General features: G+C 43.3%; 1 protein-coding gene across 1 annotated transcript in view; it reads left to right on the top strand.

The window, feature by feature from the left end:
* SGIP1 (SH3GL interacting endocytic adaptor 1) overlaps positions 1-21,588 on the top strand; it is a 169,263-nt gene that overhangs the window by 88,646 nt on the left and 59,029 nt on the right. The window contains exons 10-15 of the mRNA XM_044674763.1: positions 312-336; positions 1,179-1,230; positions 4,175-4,260; positions 7,712-7,804; positions 11,447-11,521; positions 14,012-14,467. Of these exons, the coding sequence (XP_044530698.1) occupies positions 312-336; positions 1,179-1,230; positions 4,175-4,260; positions 7,712-7,804; positions 11,447-11,521; positions 14,012-14,467 (787 nt within the window). The remainder of the gene's footprint in view (positions 1-311; positions 337-1,178; positions 1,231-4,174; positions 4,261-7,711; positions 7,805-11,446; positions 11,522-14,011; positions 14,468-21,588) is intronic.

Here is a 21,588-nt window from a genome sequence, read left to right as displayed (position 1 = left end):
CTTTCTTTCTTTCTTTCTTTCTTTCTTTCTTTCTTTCTTCCTTTCTTTGTTATTGTTCTCCTCCTTCTTTCTTCTCCTTTAACTCCTTCTTCTCTTCTTTTTTCTTCTCTTCTCCTCTCTCTGTCTCTGCTTCTCTGTCTCTTTCTCAATTTTCTTAGGTTTAAATATAAAAATATATTTCTGTGTATGCACGTGCTTTTGCATGAAGCCTTTGCTTCTTTGCCCAGCTTAATTGAAATGACAGAAATGTGCATATTATGCCAATTATTATATGTGGTCCTAATCCTTATAGTATCTGTTTCTAATTCTAGGGTGCAATTAAAAGGAACTTATCCAGTAAGTATGGCTCCAGCTCGAGATGACATCTTGTACAAGGAATACCTTCCTGAAAGAGAGTTCTCTGTATGTGGGTGTTTGAAATCTGGACTCAGGATTAATGCCTGAAGCCTACATAGAACTCGCTTCTCTTCCTTTATAGCAGAGAGAACTCAATGCCAGCAAATTCCTGGGGGTTCTGTGCTGTCCCTGTCTAAATGCTCCCAACAGATAGGGTTTGGCATTTCTATAGGTGCTGAGGCTTTTAGCTGACTGCTTCCCCAGTGGCCCATGCTCCAGGGACACTTAGGCTTCTGAATTAGGTGAACACAGCTCACAATGGGAAGAGAGATAGGGGTGAACAGGACTGAATACATCTTCAACTCTTGACTTGCAAATTCAGTTAACCCAAGCAATGAAATGAGATATAAGTCTATGATAGAATTCCCCTAGAATGATGGGTACAGACTGGGTCATACAAAAGGAGCGAGTGTCTTCTCCAGCTTCCTGTTTTCTTGGCATCTCAGTGAAGGAAGGGCAGAGGTTACTGATGGGTTGACATTCTTTCCACACTGGCTTAGCAGCTCCTTCAGGCAAATAATCAATGAGCAAGCTTAACCAGTAAAAGCCTGACGACTGACAGTTTAGGGGGCCAATAAAATCTCATTCAATCCAGAAAAAAGGACCATAACATATACAAATGGACCAAAGATGCTGTCAGACCTGGGCATGATAAGCAAATGAACGTAGAGTGATTTTGTATGTATCCAGTCGGAGCTCAAACTTACACGTGTATCTAAATTTGGGAAATCCCAGGGGAAGGAGATAGAATTGTTCTAATCCTATGTTATCCCGTGTCACAGGTGAAGAGGTAGCAAGACCTCGACGCTCAACGCCCACACCAGAGCTCGTAAGGTGAATATGAAAGAGACGATGAGCTTGGGGCAAAATCAGGGGCATAAGTCGTCAATGATCTGCTCTCTTCTGAGCTGAACTGAATTGTACTCGCGGCTCCCTGTTAATAAGGGGTCTGGCTGCAGATATAAAATACCACCAGTTCTCCCAAGGAGCCCTGTGGGGAAGGGTTAGGAATTCAACAAGAGTTCACAATTGCTTCTCTCCTGTTCTGTCTGATGGAAAGTTTTCACCAGTGCCAGGTCACTGGTTAGAAAAGGCATTTATGTTGCCCACAGAGTGATGAGTGTCAGGTTCGGACCTTGGTTCAAATTCTGGTTCCCTCCTCAATTTTTTTCAGTTATAAAGTAGGATAAGGGAAATGATCTAGATGGCCACTGATACCCCTTCCAGCTCTAGATCTATGCTCCTAAGTCAATGAATACCTTTGAGCCTCAGTTTCTAGATCTGTAAAATGAAAGGGCAGAGCTAGATGACCTCAGGGGTCCTCTCCAGATCTGTGATCATTAGAATCATAACTAGCAATTTCAGAACCACGAGCAGGAAATAAGGAAACGTGATCTAGGACCAAACACGTGAATCTCATTCTCAACAATACTTTATCATTCATCATGGGAAAATTACAAGTAATCTAGACAAATCCAATTGAATACGGGTGAGGAGCTTCATTTTTACAGGATCTTCTAGCCCCTGGAGGAAGTTTTGCATGAGTTTGGCCCTTTTTATAGTTTTGCATCCAGGGAAAACTTCTGGTTACCTTGTTCTACGCGTGGCTCAAGTTATAGACTTGTATGTGACAAATGTGGGCCAGATCTCAGGTATGAGTGTGCCACCACTTACCTACAGTCTGGTTAGGAAGTTGTTTAGCTATTTTGTAATTCCGAAATAAAACCAGATCTGGCCCGATATCTTCTCCACTTATGAATCTGTTAGTCTTCTTTATGGAAACGAGACAATGTGCTTCCTTCTTCATAATCAGACAAATAGGACGAGAATAGATTTCAATCCCCAGATCATAGTTTTGGGCTGGACGGGGACTTGAAAGATCATCTAATAAAGTTGTTTCAACAGTCCCCATGCACTGATTAGTGCTTACTCTGAGCCAAGTAGCAGGGATATAAAGACCCCCAGAAAGGGTCCTGGCCTCAAGGAACTTACATTTGAATATGGGAAACAATATACTCATAATTAGGTATGCACAAGACACGTATGGTTTAAGTGGAAAATGCTCAGAGAGGGAAGACTTACAAAAGTCTCATCTTGCGAAGTAGGAAACAGAGTCCCCCAAAAGAGAGGAAGTGAGTTGCCCAAGGTCACACTGCTTATGAAAATGAGAGTTGGGATTTGAACCAGGTCCTCTGATTTCAAATCCAGGACTCTTAGTGTTCCATTTCACTGTTATCTCTACTTGAAATTTTTATTTTAAATCCAGGATTCTGCCTGTCCTCTCACTGTGAGTTGGAGAGACATAAGGCTGCTTTTAAGACCGACATAGTCCTCTAGGAAGGTGCTTTGAGATTATAGGAAAGACAGGTGTTAGATATTCAATGTTAGTTTTCAATTCAGCTAGCATTCATTAATCTCCTACTTTGTTCCAGATACTAGAGCTCCAAAGACCCAAACAATAGACCCTGCCTTCAGGGAGTTTACACTCTGCTGAATTATTCTATTTTTTCTCATAGCCAATTATTTGAAATCATGACACCCTAAAATAATTAGCTTCCCTCTACTTTATTTCTATCAGCAACAAGGCTTCCGTCTCTTCCTCACTCTCAGACTTCCTGTTCTGTAGCCAGATGGAATTTCCCCCGTCCTGTTTATTGGCACGGGTCTTTATTTCCACGCACACACGTGGAATCCAAGACTCCACTAAGCTCTCATTTGGCATCAGCCTTAAAGAGTTCACGTGAATCACTAGGATATGAGGGGAAAAAGGGGATGCCATGGGGGCTTTAGTCTTCTCTTGGTCCCCACTCCACTCATGATGGGTGGATCAATTGGAATCCCAGTGAGTTTGCTTTGCCTCCTCTTCCTGGGAATCGGCCTACCACACTCTTAACTGGTTGCCTCGTAAATTCCCAAGTAAGGTCAGGTACCGGCTCTCCTCATCTCATCCATGAGGATGGGATTCACCACTAGTCAGTCAACAAGTAGTTGACGTGGGCTGGTAGATAGGGAGTCAGACGTGGAATCGAGAGGGCTAGAATTTGAATCTTGTCAAAGACACCTGATAATGGCTAACATTTATGGAGTGCTTTATGTTTGCAAAGTGCTTTACAAATGTTAGCTCATTTTATCTTCACAACAGCCCTGCGACAGAGGGGCTATTATTAGTCCCACTTCACAGATGAGGCCACTGGAGTCATACATTTGGGCGAGTTGTTTAGCCTCCATCGTCTCTTCTGACTGGATTTGCTAGTTCTAAGATCCCTTCCTGCCTTAATCTATGATCTGTGGTGACCTGTTACCCATTGGAGATACAGAGAAAGACAAAAACACTGTCTCTGTCATCAAAGCTGAGTCTAATGTCAATGACCCTATAGACGCAGGATAGGGACCAAATCAATGGACGGTCATCCCAAAAGGAAGGCGAGGGGCTGGGGGACGGCAGAGGGGGGATAGGAAAAAGCATCGCAAAAAGAAAGAGAAGACAAAAGGCGAAAAGAAAAAGCACCCCTGCCCTCAAGGAGCTTCCACTCTATTGGGGCGGAAGGAGTACTGCCTATAGGGAAACACGGAAGTATTTTTGTAGAAATGTGGAGAGGAAATAGAAGAGATTTTTAAAATCCAGAATATCAGGACAGGCACACTTAGACACACACACTCACGCGCGCACACACACACACACACACACACACAGCCCCAGAAATATTCCTGGCGCCAACATCCAGGTTATTGACATTCTTCATCTTTTCTCTGTTTGCCTTGAATGTGTGGGATCCAGCAAAAAGGCTCCAGAGGACCCCGTGGCCCTTGCCCCGCTGTTTGGCCCTCCTTTGGAATCAACGTTTGAAGAGCAGAAATCTGAAGGTAGGAAAACCCCTGCCTGCTTGCCTGCCTATGCGGAGATGGCCAGTCCCAGAATCACTGGAAGGCTAACATGCCTTTGTGTTTCCAGCTCCTCACCCAGTGCCTGCCACAAAGGAGGCATTTAATGAGTACTTTGGGGGGCAGCTAAGTGGCTCAGTGGATAGAAGCCCAGGCATGGAGTCTGAAGGACCTGGGTTCAAATCTGACCTCAGACATGTCCTAACTGCACAACCCTGAGCAAGTCACTTAACCTCCTTAGCCTTTTATGCGCTTCTGTTTTGGAACAAATAATTAGTATTGCTTCTAAGACAGAAGGTGAGGGGTTTAAATATATCTGCGTGTGTATATCCACACACATACACTTCCCACTCCTGTGTTAAAGATCATTTCCCCCCAATCCTTCAGCAGCATGAAAGGACCCTGCAAATATCCTGAGAAACTCCCCAAGTCGGGAGCCTCAAGTGTAAGAGGCGCTTTCTGTGAGACGTCACAGTGAGAGAGAGCGAGAGAGAAGGTGACCCAGGCACCCTTCTCTCTGCCGCTCTGGGAGGCGTAGATGCTCTCAGGGTCGTGGATGTCCAGTCCATCGAAATGTGAAAGAAGCAGCATCAGCCAGTCGATAAACATTTATTAAGCACCTCCTGTATGGGGGGTACAAAGAGGCAAAAGACAGACTCTGCCCCCAAAGAGCTCACGATCTAAGCGATCAAACAGCTACACACAGAGAAGCTATAAACAGGACAAACTGGAAACAATCAGCAGAGGGAAGGCACCGGAACAAAGGGGGGAATTGGGAAAAAATGAGATTTGGGCAGTCTCGCATTGTGGTCAGGGTCCCGGACTTGGCATCAGGAAGACTTGACGTTCAATCTCACCTCAGACCCTTCCTAGCTGTGTGGTCACAGCCAGCCGTTTGACTTCTCTGTGAAATGACCGGCCTCGGTTTCCTCATCTGTAAAACAAAGGAGGAACACTCAGTACTGTCGAAGATCCCTTCCAGAACTGGGTCTGTTTTCCTGTGGCCTCGGGAGAGGCCGGCCCATGCCTGGCATCCTCACCAGGCTGAAAACCCAGCTGCTACACGTTCGCTATTTGGTCAGCTGAGAAAGAACATTTCAGGAGGAAGCTTCACAGGAGCATCGGCCGTGCTGCTGGGCTCTGCCGAGATCACTCCCAGCAAGGTTCGATTTCCTCAGGGCTCAAGGAACAGTAAATAACTTAACTTGGGCAGGGCGGAGATGACACACACTCTGCTCTCGGGAGACGGCTCGCTCCCTGCGCCCATATTTCTGCACCCCCCCCCCCCGCCGTGCGCCCATATTTCTGCCACTTGGAGCCGCAGGGAGGAGAGACAGGACGGATTCTTGGAGGCTTCCATTGGGCTCTGCTGAGCCATGCGCCATCCACACAGTGAAATCCAGGACCATTAGATGGTGGCAGGAGGGAGCTCAGCGTGGAATCTCCGAGGCCCAGGAGGGTGGGGATGGCTCAGCCACAGATAGATGGATCTGAATTTTGCCGAACATTCCTTTAGAGGCTCACATGGAGGAATGGGGTGGCTTTTTTGTCTGATTCATGTGCAGGACAGGATAATGGGTTCACTGGCTCACATCTGACTTCTTAGGGCTGGGAAGGCTTCATTTCCAAAAATGGGATTTCACTTGTCCTGTTTCCAAATCCATGTCATAAGTTGTAAAAATGGAATTCTGTCCTCTCTAAGTCTTTGCTAGACAGATCGAGACCTCGAACCTCACCTCAAAACAAATATATAATCCATCTTTGGGGGCCGCTGGGTAGCTCAGTGAATGGAGAGTCAGGCCTAGAGACAGGAGGTCCTAGGTTCAAATCTGGCCTCAGACACTTCCCAGCTGTGTGACCCTGGGCAAGTCACTTGACCTCCATTGCCCACCCTTACCTCTCTTCCACCAAGGAGCCAATACACAAAAGTTAAGGGTTTAATATATATTTAATTCATTAGATCCCCCTAACAGCCATGGGAGCTATGTGCTATTATTGCCTTCATTTTACAGATGGTGCTCTATTCCATGATCCTCCCCAAGCCAGGGAGCAGAAAGCCTTTTGCTGGCCACCTACAAGCCCCCCACTTGCTTTCTCATTCTCCTTCATGCCTGGCTCCCCCTTTTCCCTCACCTCCCTTCTTTATGAGGCACCTGAAGGAACAGAAAGCAGAAATCCTTCCAGTTTCCTTGGACCTGCACCAAACGAGGAGGGAGCCATGAAGTCGAGGCTGTTAAGCCCCTTTCTGGCCCAGTGATGGATTGCCTTTGGCCTCTGTTACCCCTGGACCCCTCGTCGCAGGCTTATTTTTATGGCTTAAGACCCGGGACGTTTCCCAAACATTTTTCAATTTCAAGTTTTGGAGCTAAAAAAAAAAATCTCGATGAAACAAAAGCCTTGGCTGCTTTGAGGCGCGCGGTCACGCTATTATTGCATGTTATCATCGATAGCAGTGTCTGACATTTATAGAGTGTTTGCAACGTTGCAAAGAGTTTCTCACATCAGCATTTTCTCATCTGATCCTTGCATACCCCCTTGAGATTGGCATCCCAGTTTTTATTATCCCTCTTTTATAGATGAGGAAACTGAGGCCCACAGAAGATGGGCTTGCCCAAAGTCACAGGACCTACCATTGTAGGGATCAGAAGCAAGATTTGAACCCAGATCTTCCCAACTTCAGATCCAACAATTCTTCCATAACCACGCTCCCCACCGCCATTTTCACAGAGGATAGACAAAGGAATGATACCCCAGTGGGGTTATTAACACTTGCTTTTTCAGCCAGAATCAGAAACCTCGGCATCAACAAATGACAAGCCCCACCAAGAATGGATCCTGAGATAATTATTCAGGAGGAAAAGATTTTAGGTTCTTTAAGCATTATAGAAATGCTAATGATTGCTGCCATGTATGCTATTATTGGACAGTTAAGTGATAGAACACTGGACCTGGAGTCAGGAAGACCTCAGTTCAAATTCAACCTCAGACCCTTATAAGTTCTGGGAACCTGAGAAGTCGCTTCACCCTGTTTGCCTCAATTTCCCTATCTGTAAAATGAGCCGGAGCAGGAAATGACAAACCACTCCATTGTCTTGCCAAGAATGGGATCATGAAGAATCGGGCACAACTGAACAATAAGAAGAAGTAGTAATAGTAGTAGTAGTAGTGGTACTAATGGTTGTAATGTAGTGGTAGTGGTAGTGGTATTGAAGGCTTGTCCAAAAAGAAGCAATGTCATGAGCAACAGAGCTCTGGACCTGTTATTAGGCTTCCATAGACATACAGTCTAGAAAACAGGAGAATGATGGACTAAACTTTGTCCAGTTAAAGAGACAACCAGGGGAAAATAATCCTAAAGTGAACAAGAAAATATGGAGCATGTGCGAGTGTCCTTCCGTCTAGCCCTTGCCTCACTTTTCTTCTGTGCTTCTAGTTCCTTTAGATCAGCCGGAGATCTGGGGCTCTGCCCAGCCCATGAATCCAAGCCTCGAGTCTCCAAAGTTAACAAGACCTTTTCCCACTGGAAGTAAGTCAAGCATCTGGTCTGTCTGGGAAAATGTGGCTCATTTTACAGTGTCTGCTTAGAAAAATTGGACCGCCATCAGGGCCTGGGAATGATTTCCTGATGCTGCTTTCATGTTAAGGACTCCATGGGATGTTTAAGGCATGACTTAGCTTCCATAGCACCGAGAGTGAGGGAAAGAAGGATTCCCTAAGCCCTGGGTCATCCTTAGGCACGGGAGGGATTAAGATAAGAGCTGAACCCTTTGGAGTCAGGGCATCCACAAGCTCTGCCCCAGGACAGCAATGCCTCCCACCATGGCTTTGCCCCATGGAGGACAGGAATAGCGATCGACCTCTGTTTCCATTGGTCTAGGGTATTCCCAGGGGAGGAAAGTCCTTTTTCTACTGCAGACAACTTAGAATCCTAGCATAGACTCGAGCACTGAGATGAAATGATTTCCCCAAGATCAGATAGTATCAGAGTAAGACTTGAACTCAGGACTGCTTCAAGGGCAGATCTCTATCAGCTGTGCCATGAAAAGCACAGACAATAACTCTGTCCTGACTCTACACTGAAGCTTCAGCCAAGCCCCTAAGACTCACAGATTCACCAAAGGAAGATTCACCAGAATTTTAGGTTTGCAAGGCAGCTTAGAATCATTGAACCCAACCTGCAGATGAACAAGAATCCTCTCTCTGGTACAGCCAAGTGGCCGGACGGAGCCCACAGCCTCCGAGGCAGCTCATTCCAATTAGCCAGGCTGCATGCAACGAGGAAGGGGCCATTCTTTTCCAGATGCCATGCTAGGCATGGGGAATACACAGCCAAATGCTTTCAAGAGTTTGGGGATGGTTCTAATTAGGAAATGTTTCCTTATATGAACTCTGGAGTGAGCCTCTTCTCTCCTCAAATCAGGAGCATTGCCACTCCAGACATGAGCACTCAAGCACACATGCACACGCATCCTCCTCCCACTCCTGTAGGACATGGCCGAGCCCAGTGATCTGTGAAATCACACTTCGAATGGAACCCAGAATTCTAGCAATCTCAAGATCCATCAGAACAACTGAGGCCAGGAAAGAGCAAGAAAAGGAGGCTTTGAGAAGAGATTATAGAGCAGCACAGTTAGTCTAGGGTTTTTCCCACCTCCCACCTCTTTGTCTTTGCACGAGGCTGTGTCCCAGGCCTGAAATGCTCTCCCTTCTCATTTCTTCCTCCAAGAATCCGTAGATCTTTTCAAAACCCAGCCCAATGCCAGCTCTTAAATGAAGATTTTCCTGGTCTGAACCTCTGTACACATATACATACCACAATCTGTCCATGATCTCTCCTTTTAAAAAGTTCACTTTTATTTATTCATCTACATAATGGTAAATCTCCCAGCCTGGGATCCCCAAGGCCACTCCCTGAAGAGCACCCACCCCTGAGAGTCTCCTCAGGGTTCTGCAATAGGACTCTACTTCCTAGGGAACATAATCAGCAAGCATTTCTTAAACCCCTCCTCTATGAAAGACTCTGCACTTAGTGCTGGAGATTCAAAGGTAGTCTGTCCTTAAGGCAGGGAAGAAAACATGTATGTCTATCCATCATCTAACCTACATACCTCCCTACCTACCATATGCCTATCCATTTATCTGCCTACCTATTACTCTCTACCAATTCATCTTCCTCTCTAATAACCTATCAACCTATCATCTGTGCACCTATCTATCTGTCTGTCTATCTATCTATTAATCCATTAATCCACCCATCCATCCATCCATCTATTTATCTATCTGTATGTCTATCTAGTTCTGTCCATCTGTCTATCTATCCATTAATCCACCCACCCATCCATCCATCCATCCATCCATCCATCCATCCATCTATTTATCTATATATCTATCCATCCATTAATCCACCCACCCACCTAACCATCCAGCCATCTATTTATCTATCTATCTGGCTATATGTCTATCTAGTTCTCTCCATCTGTCTGTTCATCTATCTATCTGTCCATCTGTCTATCTACCTATCCATCCATCCATCCACCCACCCATCCATTCATCTATCTCTATCTATCTATCTATCTATCTATCTATCTATCTATCTATCTACCTATCTATCGACTTCCATTTGTTAATTGCTCCCCATTTATCCTATATATACCCTGATATGTAGATATAGATATATGTGAGGATGGCAAAAACTTTTATCTCTTTTTATATCCCTCAGTGCTTAGCACAGTGCCTTGCATGTAATAAACACTTTATAACTGTGCATTACTTGATTATTTACATTGACGTATAAATATATACAAGCTAGGTTTTTTGACTCTCAAAGATTAACTGGATGGCTCATATGTCTACTCAAGACTCAGGCTGGCCCTTATGAGGTTGACATCATTTTCTTTCTACCAGTCTTCACTGAACACTATAAGAATCCACTCTTTCAGCTACACAGATGCCTCATCACTGTAACTTGAAATCCCTTCATGCCTTCATTGATTTTCCGGTCCTAACCAATGCATTCTCTGGTAGCCAGTCTTCAGGTGATGGAGCTTTTTAGAATTTAAGTGGGGGCAAGACTTGCCCTCTATCACCAGGCTCTTTACTTTTAACCTTCCCAACTTGATAGTAACTTCCAGAGCTGGTGAATTCTTCTGCCTTGGAAATGATACTTAGTATTGATTTTAAGATGGAAGGGAAGAGTTTTTAAATAAATCACTGGAGTATTTGATAGCTTCCTTACCATGAATGGTTCTTCCACCCTCTGTGGACATCTCCTCTGCCTGGTGAGTCTCATTCCTGAACCACCATTTCTAGAGGTGCCCAAGTTCTCCCTATTCACTTCACTCCTAGCTCATTTCTTAACTCTCTGGACTTTTCTGCTTTACTCTAGAGCCCCCAGAATTTCTGCAGCTCCTTTTCTGAATGGCATCCCCCTTTAGAACAGAAGGCCCTTATGGGTCTTTTTTTTTGTGTGCATTCATATTATCAGTACTAAGAGCAGTAAATGGTTCATAGTATGTATATCCTACCTGCTTTATCTGTCTCTCTACTTTCTATTCTCCATCCATTCTTGTCCGAGAGTTAAATAAAAAGTTCTTATTAGAGCTACCCCTGGGGAGAATGGGCTTCCTTGGGAGAAAGTAGATCTCTCCTCCCTGAAAGTCTTCAAGAAAAGGTTAGGTGATCACTTGGCAAGAACATTGTAGAGAGAATTCTCTGGGGGTTGGGATAAGCTTGATGGTCACTAAAGTTCCTTCGGAGCCTGTGATTAGCCCAGCTGAGCAAAGTCCACGAGAGAATGAATGTGGAATAGGGCCTCCGAGATGGCAAATCGCCTCCTAAAATAGAGTTCTCGGGGCCATCAGGGATCCAAGATCATCTGCGATGTTTCCTGGGCATTTGGTGCTCCCGACATTTTCCAGTGACCTAATGTTGGCAGCAGTGATCTGGGAGGGGACGGATAAGGTCAGCATTCTAAGCTTCTCCCTGTGAAATGATTCATTTTCCTACCTTGAAACGTGTGCCAGTAGGAGCATCGGCTTCTTCTCTCTATCTCCAAGAGCAAGAACAGGCTGGACCTCGAGCCGAAAAGCTTTGTGAGACAGAAATATTGTTTCTTTGTGGCGTAGAAGCTGCTCACGTCACTAACGGCTGGCTTCTCCTCTCTTCACAGCACCTCCACCCTTGCCTCCTAAAAACGTACCAGCGACCCCACCTCGCACCGGCTCTCCTCTAACAGTGGGACCAGGTAAGCTGAAAAGAGTCCTTTCTTCCATTTGGGACTAGAAAAGAGATAGTAAGAGATCCGTAGGAGCACTGGCTCTTTAAGAAATAAGCCTGGCCTGTTCTGGCTGAATCAGAATTCTCAATGTTTTTCTAGGGTCTGACAAGGATGAATATAGTATACGTTGGTTTGATTCCATTGTAGGTTTTGTCACTATGGAATTGTACTTTATGCTTCGCTTTCCTTCTCTACAGGAAATTATCTACAGTGAAAAATTAATGTTCTCCCTTTTCTTTCTGCTTTTGTTCTCATTGAGCTGTTTGAAAAAGAGGAGGAATACTTTGACTCACAATACTTGAGAAAGATCTCAGTTTAAAAAAGGGGGGACTTTTCATTTGGTGCCCGGCTTCCTAGGTTTTCATGCCAGAATTTTAAAATTTGACGAGGTCTCCTAAGACGCAGATTTTGTTTTCATTTTTCAAAAGCCAGTAAGTTGGGTGACCGACTTAAACCAATCACGTACAGATGGGGGTCAGCCATGCTCTGGGGATGGCAGAGCTCTCATTAAATGTGCATGGGCAAAGATTTTTTCCCCCCAGTAGTTTTTGAAATAATGAGTATCCCAAGGCCAGCAGATGAGAGGAGGCTGAAATATGCCCAGAGCTGTGGCAGCCTGGAGGCCTTAGACTTCCCATCTCTCTATATCACCTCCTTAATCAATGCCCAATCTCCTGGGCTTGGTCCATCAAACATTTAACGCTGCTTGTGGTTTGTGGGAGACTCAGTCATCCATCAGCTTCCTATTTCCTACTTGGGTTCACTTGGAGCTGTTTGGGCAACTCACAGACTACACTGTGTATCAGTAAGAGCAAATGAATCCAATTTGTGATGGGCCACCTATTTCCTTGGGTAGAAATCACTGTAAACCCAGCTCTCTTCCCTTTTGCCATCCCTGCCTACTCCCTAACATTCCTACAGAAGGTAAATAAGTCTCCAGGAAACAAAGTTAATTATAAATGTCAGGATCGTTTGTCTATCTGTCTTAGCAGCTTTCAAAAATCCATTCCTTGTAAAACTACTTAGAGCTTGAGGCTAGCGAGGCTGGTCTCCTCATTTTATAGATGAGGAAACTGAGGTCCAGAGCGTTGAGTGAATAGAAGAGCTAAGGTTCAGTTCTGCCAGGGCCTTGAATCTCAGATCAGGCGTTCAGAATTTCCACTTTTCCATCCTGTCAGCAGGGCTTATAGATCCAGAGTTGTAGAACACATAAGAAACGGACCTTCCTTTTTGCCAAGGTCCATCGATGACCTCCAAAGACTTAGTAACAAGCCTTATCAAATGAACCTTGGTTTTATCATCTAAAACTGAGGCCAGACTTCTGAGAAAAGTGTTACTATTGATTTCTCAAGGAAGGAGTCAAGGATGTTGGAATTTTAATTTGTTACTGTGTTAAAGTCAGAGGAATAGATAGAGAAATCAACCAAATTAAATAGATGAATAAAACAAAAAGAAACGAATAAAGAAAACCAAGAAGGATGGATGGGAGCCCAAATCTCAAATGAAAATGTAAGGCTTTCCTCCCCATTATCCTTTCAGGGCTCCTTAGATAACTGTTCTATTCTCAAATGGAAAGAAATAGTAGATGGTTCTTGAGTTTTTGCTTCATCAGCAGGGGCACAGGACTGGACTAAGGTCCTTAGGTCTAGGAAATGTCTTTTTTCAATATCATCAGAGCCATCCCAGTGGTTCCGTACGGCATTGAGTCAATATTCCTTTGGGTGAATTTGGGACTTGCTGGATTGAGCACAGGCTTTCAGGACTAAAGACCCCAGTTAATTAGGTTGTGAATCTTCAGATCACTGAATGGAATAGACACCAGCATGAGATGAGACGTCCTGTAGCCCACCATTCCATAGGAGGGGTGAGACTCAATTCGCAAACGGCCACTATAGATTTGAGTTAGTGATTGATGTCATAGAATCCTAACGTTACAGTTGGGAGAGAACTTAGAAACTCCTTTACTTCTTAAAGATGAGGAAACTAAAGTCCCGGGAAAAGATAAGTAAGTGATCTACCCAAGGTCACATGGGTAGTAAAAATAATAAATGCTTAAAAATTTTAAATGGGTGGGATTTGTGTAGCATTTTAATTTTCTGAAATGTTATCAAGATTGAGGAGTTCATTCGAGCCCCGCAAGAGTAGGTGCTAAAATTATCTCCATTTTAGGGATGAGAAAACCGAGGCAGAGGCTCAGTGATTCGGCCAGGGTTGCACAGCACCTACATGTCCGAGAGTCAGGCTTCAGAGCCAGGGAGGGGATAATCTGCATCAGTAAAGAGAATTCACATTTCCAGGAGTGGCCCCTCCTGGGGAGCTCCTAAAAAAGGTCATGCTCGAGAAATTTGGCCCCAGCTCTGATCTCCCAGGGCAGAGGCAATCCCCACCCCCTTCCCCATTGAAGCAATAGTGGTAAACGTTCATGTTAAAGTTTTAAACCAACTCCTTTGACCACAGGCAGTGAGCAGACCACACACGAGGTCAAAGGTGACAAACTACCATCCATCAGTGACTTGGACAGCATTTTTGGCCCAGTTTTGTCCCCCAAGTCTGTGGTCGTTAACACAGAAGAAAAGTGGGTCAATTTTTCTGACGCGTCCCCGGAACGGGTCACTCCAGAGTTGACTTCAAGGGAAAAGGTGGCGTCCCCACCACCAGCGTCAGAAAACCCAGCTGACTCCTCAGCTGGAGACCCTCCACGCAACATCCCTTCGCCACTTGATTTAGAAGAGGTTCAGAAGAAGTTTTCTGAGCAGACCCTCGGGAAAGATGATAACTTAGAAACAGTCGCATCTCCTAAAGATTTGGGGTTGGGCCAGAGAGCCACACCACCTCCCCCTCCACCACCCACCTACCGGACCGTGGTATCGTCACCCGGACCCAGCTCGGGCAGTGGGACGGGAACCGCCAGTGGTACGTTTGTCTGACTGTGTGCGTGTGCTCTCGGTGTGCTGGTGAGCTGCTCTGCCTTCATATTAGCGCCTTTTAGCACCTGCTGGATAGCTTTGAAGCATCAGCCATTTTTTTCCTTTTTTATTTTTTTTGGTTGCATCATGCCCCAATGGGGTGTCCTATTTTGAGTGCCCCCTACTGTGGTCCAAGTCAAGTTTATAAACATACCAGATCTCCTCAACCCCATCTCAACTGGAGATCTGCCATCATAAAGTATATGTATGTATATACCTGTATATACATATATGCACACACGCATACACATTTATACATAGATATCTTTTCTGAGAAGGATTATGATGTTCCAAGAAACATTAAATAAAGCTGCGTTTATCAGGAAGAGTACGGTCTCCCTGATAAATGGAGGATTTCCTTGACAAGTAGACCCATAAGAATCTAGGTATTTCTAAATATTGTCATCTCTATTGTTGTTGTCAGAAATCATGCTAGTTCCCAAATATGTATATGGAGGGTTTTATGGCTACAAAAGGTATCCCTACATTCTTTTGCTTGGTCCTCACAAACACCCTGTGAAGTAACTATTTTAGTTATGATTTCACCTCATTTGACAGAGCTGGAAACTGAGGCTGAGGATTCAAGAGACTTATCCTTGATCATACAGCTAATCAATGATAGACTTGGAGCTCAAACCCCAAGTTGTTTTGATTCTCATTCCTCTTGTTTTTTCCTGAATTAAGAAGAAAAAACAATTAAGGGAGAATTACAGAGAATGTGTTAGGACAAATGATTTATTAAATTCCTTTATTTTTCAAGCTATCCCCTTCTTAAAAAAAAGATATGCTCTGAGTATATAACAAGAAGTAATGGCAACTAAGAGTATGTGTCCTAGGGGAGGATCAATCTATATATAAAACATTTGAAACTCACATGCAAAATCTGGCATTGGATTGGATGTAAATCATGGTTATTTGATTTAAAAGGAAATTGCTTGTGGTTTCCAAATAGGAAAAAAAAGAGGAATTTTTTGTGCTTGTTCTAGAGATATCAGATTTTTTTCTGATGCATACTTTCCACTTACCCCATTCCATTGCTGCTTGAGCTTGGCTAGCTGGCCTCCATGGCCCGTTTTGTGGCGTGTGTGCACGCATGAGTGTTCAATATTGCTTGGTTCTGTGTAGGAGTGCTCCCTCACAGAAGACAGCATGGTTTGACACATGTTGCCATGTGCTCCAAAAGGCTAACCATGTGTCTAAGTTTTTAAGCCCCAGGGAGGTTGGGGGCTAAGGGCGGGCAATGTGATTCATCCACTCAAATTTTAACAATTTCAATAACTGTTTCGGTTTCTTTTCATAGTGTATCTTTAAGTAATCTTTCTGCTTTCACACTCCCTTTTGCTGTAGAAAGGAGCAAAAACAGAAGTAAAAGAGTGGACATTCAAGTGATGTTCAAGATATTTTGGCTTGATATAAGAAATGAGATATGGGCTGGAGAGGGGGGAGGTTTGTGAAGAAGTCATGAGTGTTCCCTTATTGGAGTTTTTTAAGTAGAGATTGGTTGATGGCTTGTTATGGGAACTTCTTGTCCTGGCATGAGTTGGAGGGACTGGATTCTGAAATCCCTTCCCATCTCTGAGATTCTGAGATGGGAGATCAGAAAACAGAAGAATCCAGGTCAAACAGGGAAAGAAACTGGAATTCTACTTTCCTCCACAAAACCTACCCCCAAATGGAAATCCACTTTTCGTTTATTAAAGTCAATAGGACCATGGTTAGAGCACTCTGGAATATCTCTATGCTATAATAATAATTTTAGTATAAAAGCATTTTATCACATTTTCAGTGCCATTAGAAATAGCAAAATGTGTTACATTTCCCTGAGAATAATAATAGCTACCATTTGTATAGAGCTTCAAGAGAAGCTTTACTTACAGTCTTATATTTTTATTTACTTATGAGTGCTTTATTTCTATCAGCTCATCAAATCCTTATAACACTGTGAAGTAAAAGCTGTTATTTCCATTTTACAAATAATGAAACTGAGACTGAAAAACATAAAATCTTTTGCCCAGGATCACACAGCTAGTATCTGAAGCTGAATTCAAACCCAGGTCTTAGTGAGCACCACTATATCACATAGCTGTCTACTTGCCTTGATGACAGCATCACAACTTTGAAGAGTTCATTGTGACCTGAAGGCCATAGATTAGCTGACCCATTTTAAAACACAGAACAAATTGCTAAGTATATAAATGGGAAACCTAGATTTTTTTTCCCCATGGCTTCCTATAGCATTGTTCTCAAGGTCAGACTTGCAGTCACCCAGAGGACCTCTTCAAATGTTCTTCCCATGAGCCTACCAAGGTGTAAGAAATATGGCAACCTTCTCCTGTTGACTGGAGTGGGATAAGAATGGAGCTTGGGCCATCCTTCCATGGAAGAGCTCCTAAGTCCAGCCTCCCTTTATTTTTTTTTTATCTGAAAAACTGTTACCGTTAAAGAATATTGATTCTTAATCATTGAGCTGTATAAAAAAGCCACACTCTGGTGCTATTAGGGGACTGCGTTGCTAAGTGGGATATTGAGTGTTGCCGATGAAGCCCATGAATAAATAAAACTTTGCTCCATTATCCCCTTAATTAAGTCCCAGTTTATTTGCTCCTTAATCTTTTATTGATGCAACATACATTGAGCTGGCAGAAATGTAAATTCTGAGTCGAAGCAACAGGATACAGACTCATGTTTTAAAGATTGAGCCAGGCCTCATTTAGGCTGTCCATCAGGGCAGTTTAATCAAATATGGCTGTTTTTACACACACACACACACACACACACACACACACACACACACACACACACTTTTCTAACAGCAATTAATTGAATATCATTATGTTTATTTTTATTTCATCTCACTAACTTCACAAGAAGGTAACAAGTGATGTGTAAATGCAGAGAGCAGTATCAGAACCAGGAAATGAAACCATTCATAAAAGTCTTTCTCCCAGAAGGAACTTCTTAATATTCTTAGTTGCTGTCCTACCTTGGTGCTACCAGCATGGGAAAAAGAGCCTAGATCCTTGAAGGTCCTACTAGTTCAAGTGTAAGCTCTGGAAGGATGATCTTGTTCTTTGTCTCTGTATCCTCAATGACGTAGCACAATACCTAGCACATAGTAGATCCTTTATAAATGTTTGTTTATTTATTGGCAGATCCAATCTCAATAGAAAGGCTGTGAGTATAAAGGACAGGCAGCTTGGCATGGTGAAGAGCAGGCTAGCCCTGGGCTCAGATCCTATCTTTGATACATACAAAATGTGTGAACACTTTCCTCATCTGCAAAAATGAAACATTTGGGCATGATGATATCTAAGGTCCCTTCTAAGTCTAAGCATATGATTCTGTGACCCAGTGATGGACCAAAGACCTGTCTTCAAGGACCCTCCTAGTTAAGTACAGAGGAAACAAAGGTTGGTGGAGGGAGAAGACACAAAGATGAAGTCATTTATGTTTAAATAATATCAAATGACTAAGATTCAATCAATAGACATTTATTAAGTACCTATTTCTGTGCTAGACACTGAGGGGGAAGTATTAAAAGACAAAACCAAAACAGACTCTGCCTTCAGGGAGTTTCCATTCTACCATGGAAGTCACACAGATACATCTCTAAATATATGCAAAATGAATATATTTTAATTGGAGGGCAGAGACATCAATAGCTGAAGGATATCACCAAAAGTTTCTTTTGGGAGGCAGTGCTGGAGCTGAGTCCTGAAGGAAAACAGAGAATCATATATCATATAATATTATTGAAAAGAACTGTTTCTATGGTTTCATTAGTACAAGAAATAGGATCTCGGGTGAGGAAACTTATCTATCAATACAGGTTGGTATATTCTCTGCAATACAGATTTTCAGAGAGTAACCTAGGGCATCAAAAGCTGAAGGTCTTGCCGAGGGTTTCGCAATATTTATTGTCAGAGGTAGAACTTGAACTCGGATCATCCTGGTTTTGAGGGCTGCTCCCTATTTCCACTATGCCATTCTGCCTGTTATTAGTAATTATTATTAATAACTATTAAAAAAACCTAACCTTCTTCCTTAGAATCAATATTGCATATTGGTTCCAAGGCAAAAGAATGATAAGAGCTAAGCATTAGGGGTTAAGTGACTTGCCCAAGGTCCTACAGTTAGGAAGTGTGTGAGGCCAAATTTGAACCCATATCCAGGTCTAGCTCTTTATCCATTGGGGCACCTAGCTGCCCCACGAATTATTAAAATTAATGTTGTTAACACCAATTATTACTGTTGCTATTCTTAACAGTTATCATTAACAACAATTATTGTTGTTAAGCAAAGCTCCCAATTTCTTAAAGTTTGCAAATAACTTTGCTTATTACAACTCTTTAAAGTAGGCAGTTCAAATGTTAACACCCCCATTTTACAGATAAGAATCCTGGAATTTATAGAACTTAATCAGTCATACTCAGCTAGTGACCAGATTTTCTAAGTACACACTTTGACCCTAATTCCATTTCTAGCAATATGGAGGGCAATCCTGCCCAACTGCTGACACTCTGGAGGAAAGAAATCAAGGAACATGAAAAGTGGCCCACAGCAATCCATCCTTAGTGTGGAAAATGTATCATCTCACCCCCAGTTCCTGTTCTTAAGCTCATCTTCAGCAAGATGCACCATCACTGATTGTCTTGACCATTCATCTTTAGAATGGCTGGTTGGCTATCAGGAATGGGCATGGGGTTTTTAGGGGTTCCTGTGGAAATAGAATTGAGGGGCAACTTGGTGGTTCAGTGAATTGAAAGCCAGGAGAAATATGAAGACCTGGATTCAAATTTGGCTTCAAACACTTCCTAGCTGTGTGACATTGGGCAAGTCACATCGCCCCCATTGCCTAGCCCTTACCACTCTTCTGCCTTGGAACCAATATTCATTATTGATTTAAGGTGGAAGATAAGGGCTAAAAAAAAGAAATAGAGTTGAAATTCCAGACTGGTATAATCTGAAAGGACTACATGTCAGCTAGAACAGGGATGTTCCAAATCTATTGACCCTTATTCATATCATAAAATCACCATAAATATCTAATCAAACATGAAGAGTGTCCTGGTTACTTTCTGGGAAGATTCTTGATGGTGAAGATACCACTGTAGAAGATCAGGAAGGAAACAGATACGGAAATAATAATATCCGCAGGTAGACACACTTTTTAGAAGTTGGAATTTCTAATTCCATCTGAATGAATGAAAAGCGTGTAGTAAGGGCTGTGTGTCAAGCATTGTGCTAAACACTAGTGACAAATGCAAAAGTAACAGTCCCTACCCTTAAAAAAATTTACATTCTGATAGAGGAAGGCCACACCTAGAGGGCAACAGTGGCCAGGGAAATCCCATGGATGATAAGTGGAGCCATGGACAGTTGATCAGCATTCCCCATCTAGAAGCAATGGCCTCATTGACCTGGTTCAGGCCAGGTAGGGATACGTAGATGATGAATACAAATTCACCTAACTCTTCATAACTTGCTGACCCCAGAACATGCTTCCTTCACATCCCATCCAGTTTCCACCTCCCACCCCCAGCCATGTTGCCATCTGGGATACCACTGTGCTCCCTAGAGCTGGACCAAAAAATACCTTTGTGAAATGCTTCCCAAGGCCACCCCCCCTTGCTCTGGTTCCATGAGAAAGACCCTGATTTATAAATTTCCTCTCAAATACCTAAAGGAGTCTCTGAGCCCAACAATTTGGCCATTCCTTCTAGCAATGAAGATTACATGTTTCCATGCAATGTCCTATTGCTTCTAAAATACTCTCTTAATAACCTTATTAATTTTTATTTTTAGTATTCATTTTTATTTTAAGATCTTACTGGGGTGCTTTTTTACATGCATTGTATCATCTGCATCTCACAACTGCTTGGTAAGGTAGATATTCCAAGTATTAAGAGCCCCATTTTACAGATAAGAGAACTGAGGATGCAGAGAGACTAAATGATTTGCTCAGGATCATACAGCCAAGAAATTCTTGAGAGGAAGGGCAAGGGATTTGAACCTAGGTCTTCCTGACCCCAAATAATAACCTCATTCTATGTTTTCCCCAATAGTACACTTATAGTTCAGCTAAGGTTTTAGGGGGAGTGGGATGTACGATCAAACTGGATGCCTGCGTTGTTACTTTTCAATGGCTGGTGTTGGCACCCAGCCCACCAACGAGCCTTCTCACTCAGAACCAGCTTTCAGGGTTCTCTGAGGCTTTATGAGATGCATTTAAAATGTCATTATCTGGGGGATATTTGAGAAAAGGGCACATGATTGAACTCCTTTTTTCTAGCATGATTTTTGGAGTAGCCTATCTTAAAGGAGAGAAAATGGATGGATGAACTCCCTTCATTCTGTAAAAAAAAAAAAGACTAGAACAAAAGAAGCCCAAATCCTAAATTATGACACCTGCCAACAAAGACTTTGCTGTTGGTTCAATCCTTGTCTTTGTCTATTGACTGTCAGCTGAAAACATTCACTGCATCAGATCGACCCACTAACGTAAAAGCCAAGGACAACTTTGCATCAGGCCCTGGCAAACGTACTCAGAAAATTCTGTCACGAGGGATGTGGCCAAAGACAAAAGACATGTAGGATAGAGAAAGCTGGAAAAGAAAGTGATTGAAGCTAGAAGTGGCCAGGCCCAGCTGCAGTCACTACTCCTGGTGGACTCCCGATCTCGGAGATGTCCATGTTGCCCAAGAAGGGTCCAACCAGCTGGAGGTAAACTATGGAGCAGGTGAAAGTTCCCTTATAGCCGTAACTAGTTGTTTTGGGCTGGCAAATGGCCACTCTAATTCCAGCCTGGGTGAGATAAGGAGACCTAGTCTTCAAAAAAGGCAGCTTGGTGGTTCGGTGGATAGAGGACTGAGCCCAGAATCAGGAAAACTCATTTTCCTGAGTTCAAATCTGGCTTCAGACACCAATTAGCTGTGTGACCCTGGGCAAGTCACTTAATCCTGTTTACCTCAGTTTCTTCATCTATAAAATGAGCTGGAGAAGGAAATGGCAAACCATTCTAATATCTTGGCCAAGAAAATCCCCAAAGGGATCCTGAGGCTTCAAACA

Source organism: Gracilinanus agilis, chromosome 4 (assembly GCF_016433145.1).
Source record: "Gracilinanus agilis isolate LMUSP501 chromosome 4, AgileGrace, whole genome shotgun sequence".
Taxonomy (NCBI): domain Eukaryota; kingdom Metazoa; phylum Chordata; class Mammalia; order Didelphimorphia; family Didelphidae; genus Gracilinanus; species Gracilinanus agilis.
Note: the sequence above shows the minus strand (reverse complement) of the source record. Positions and strands in the feature narration are given on the sequence as shown.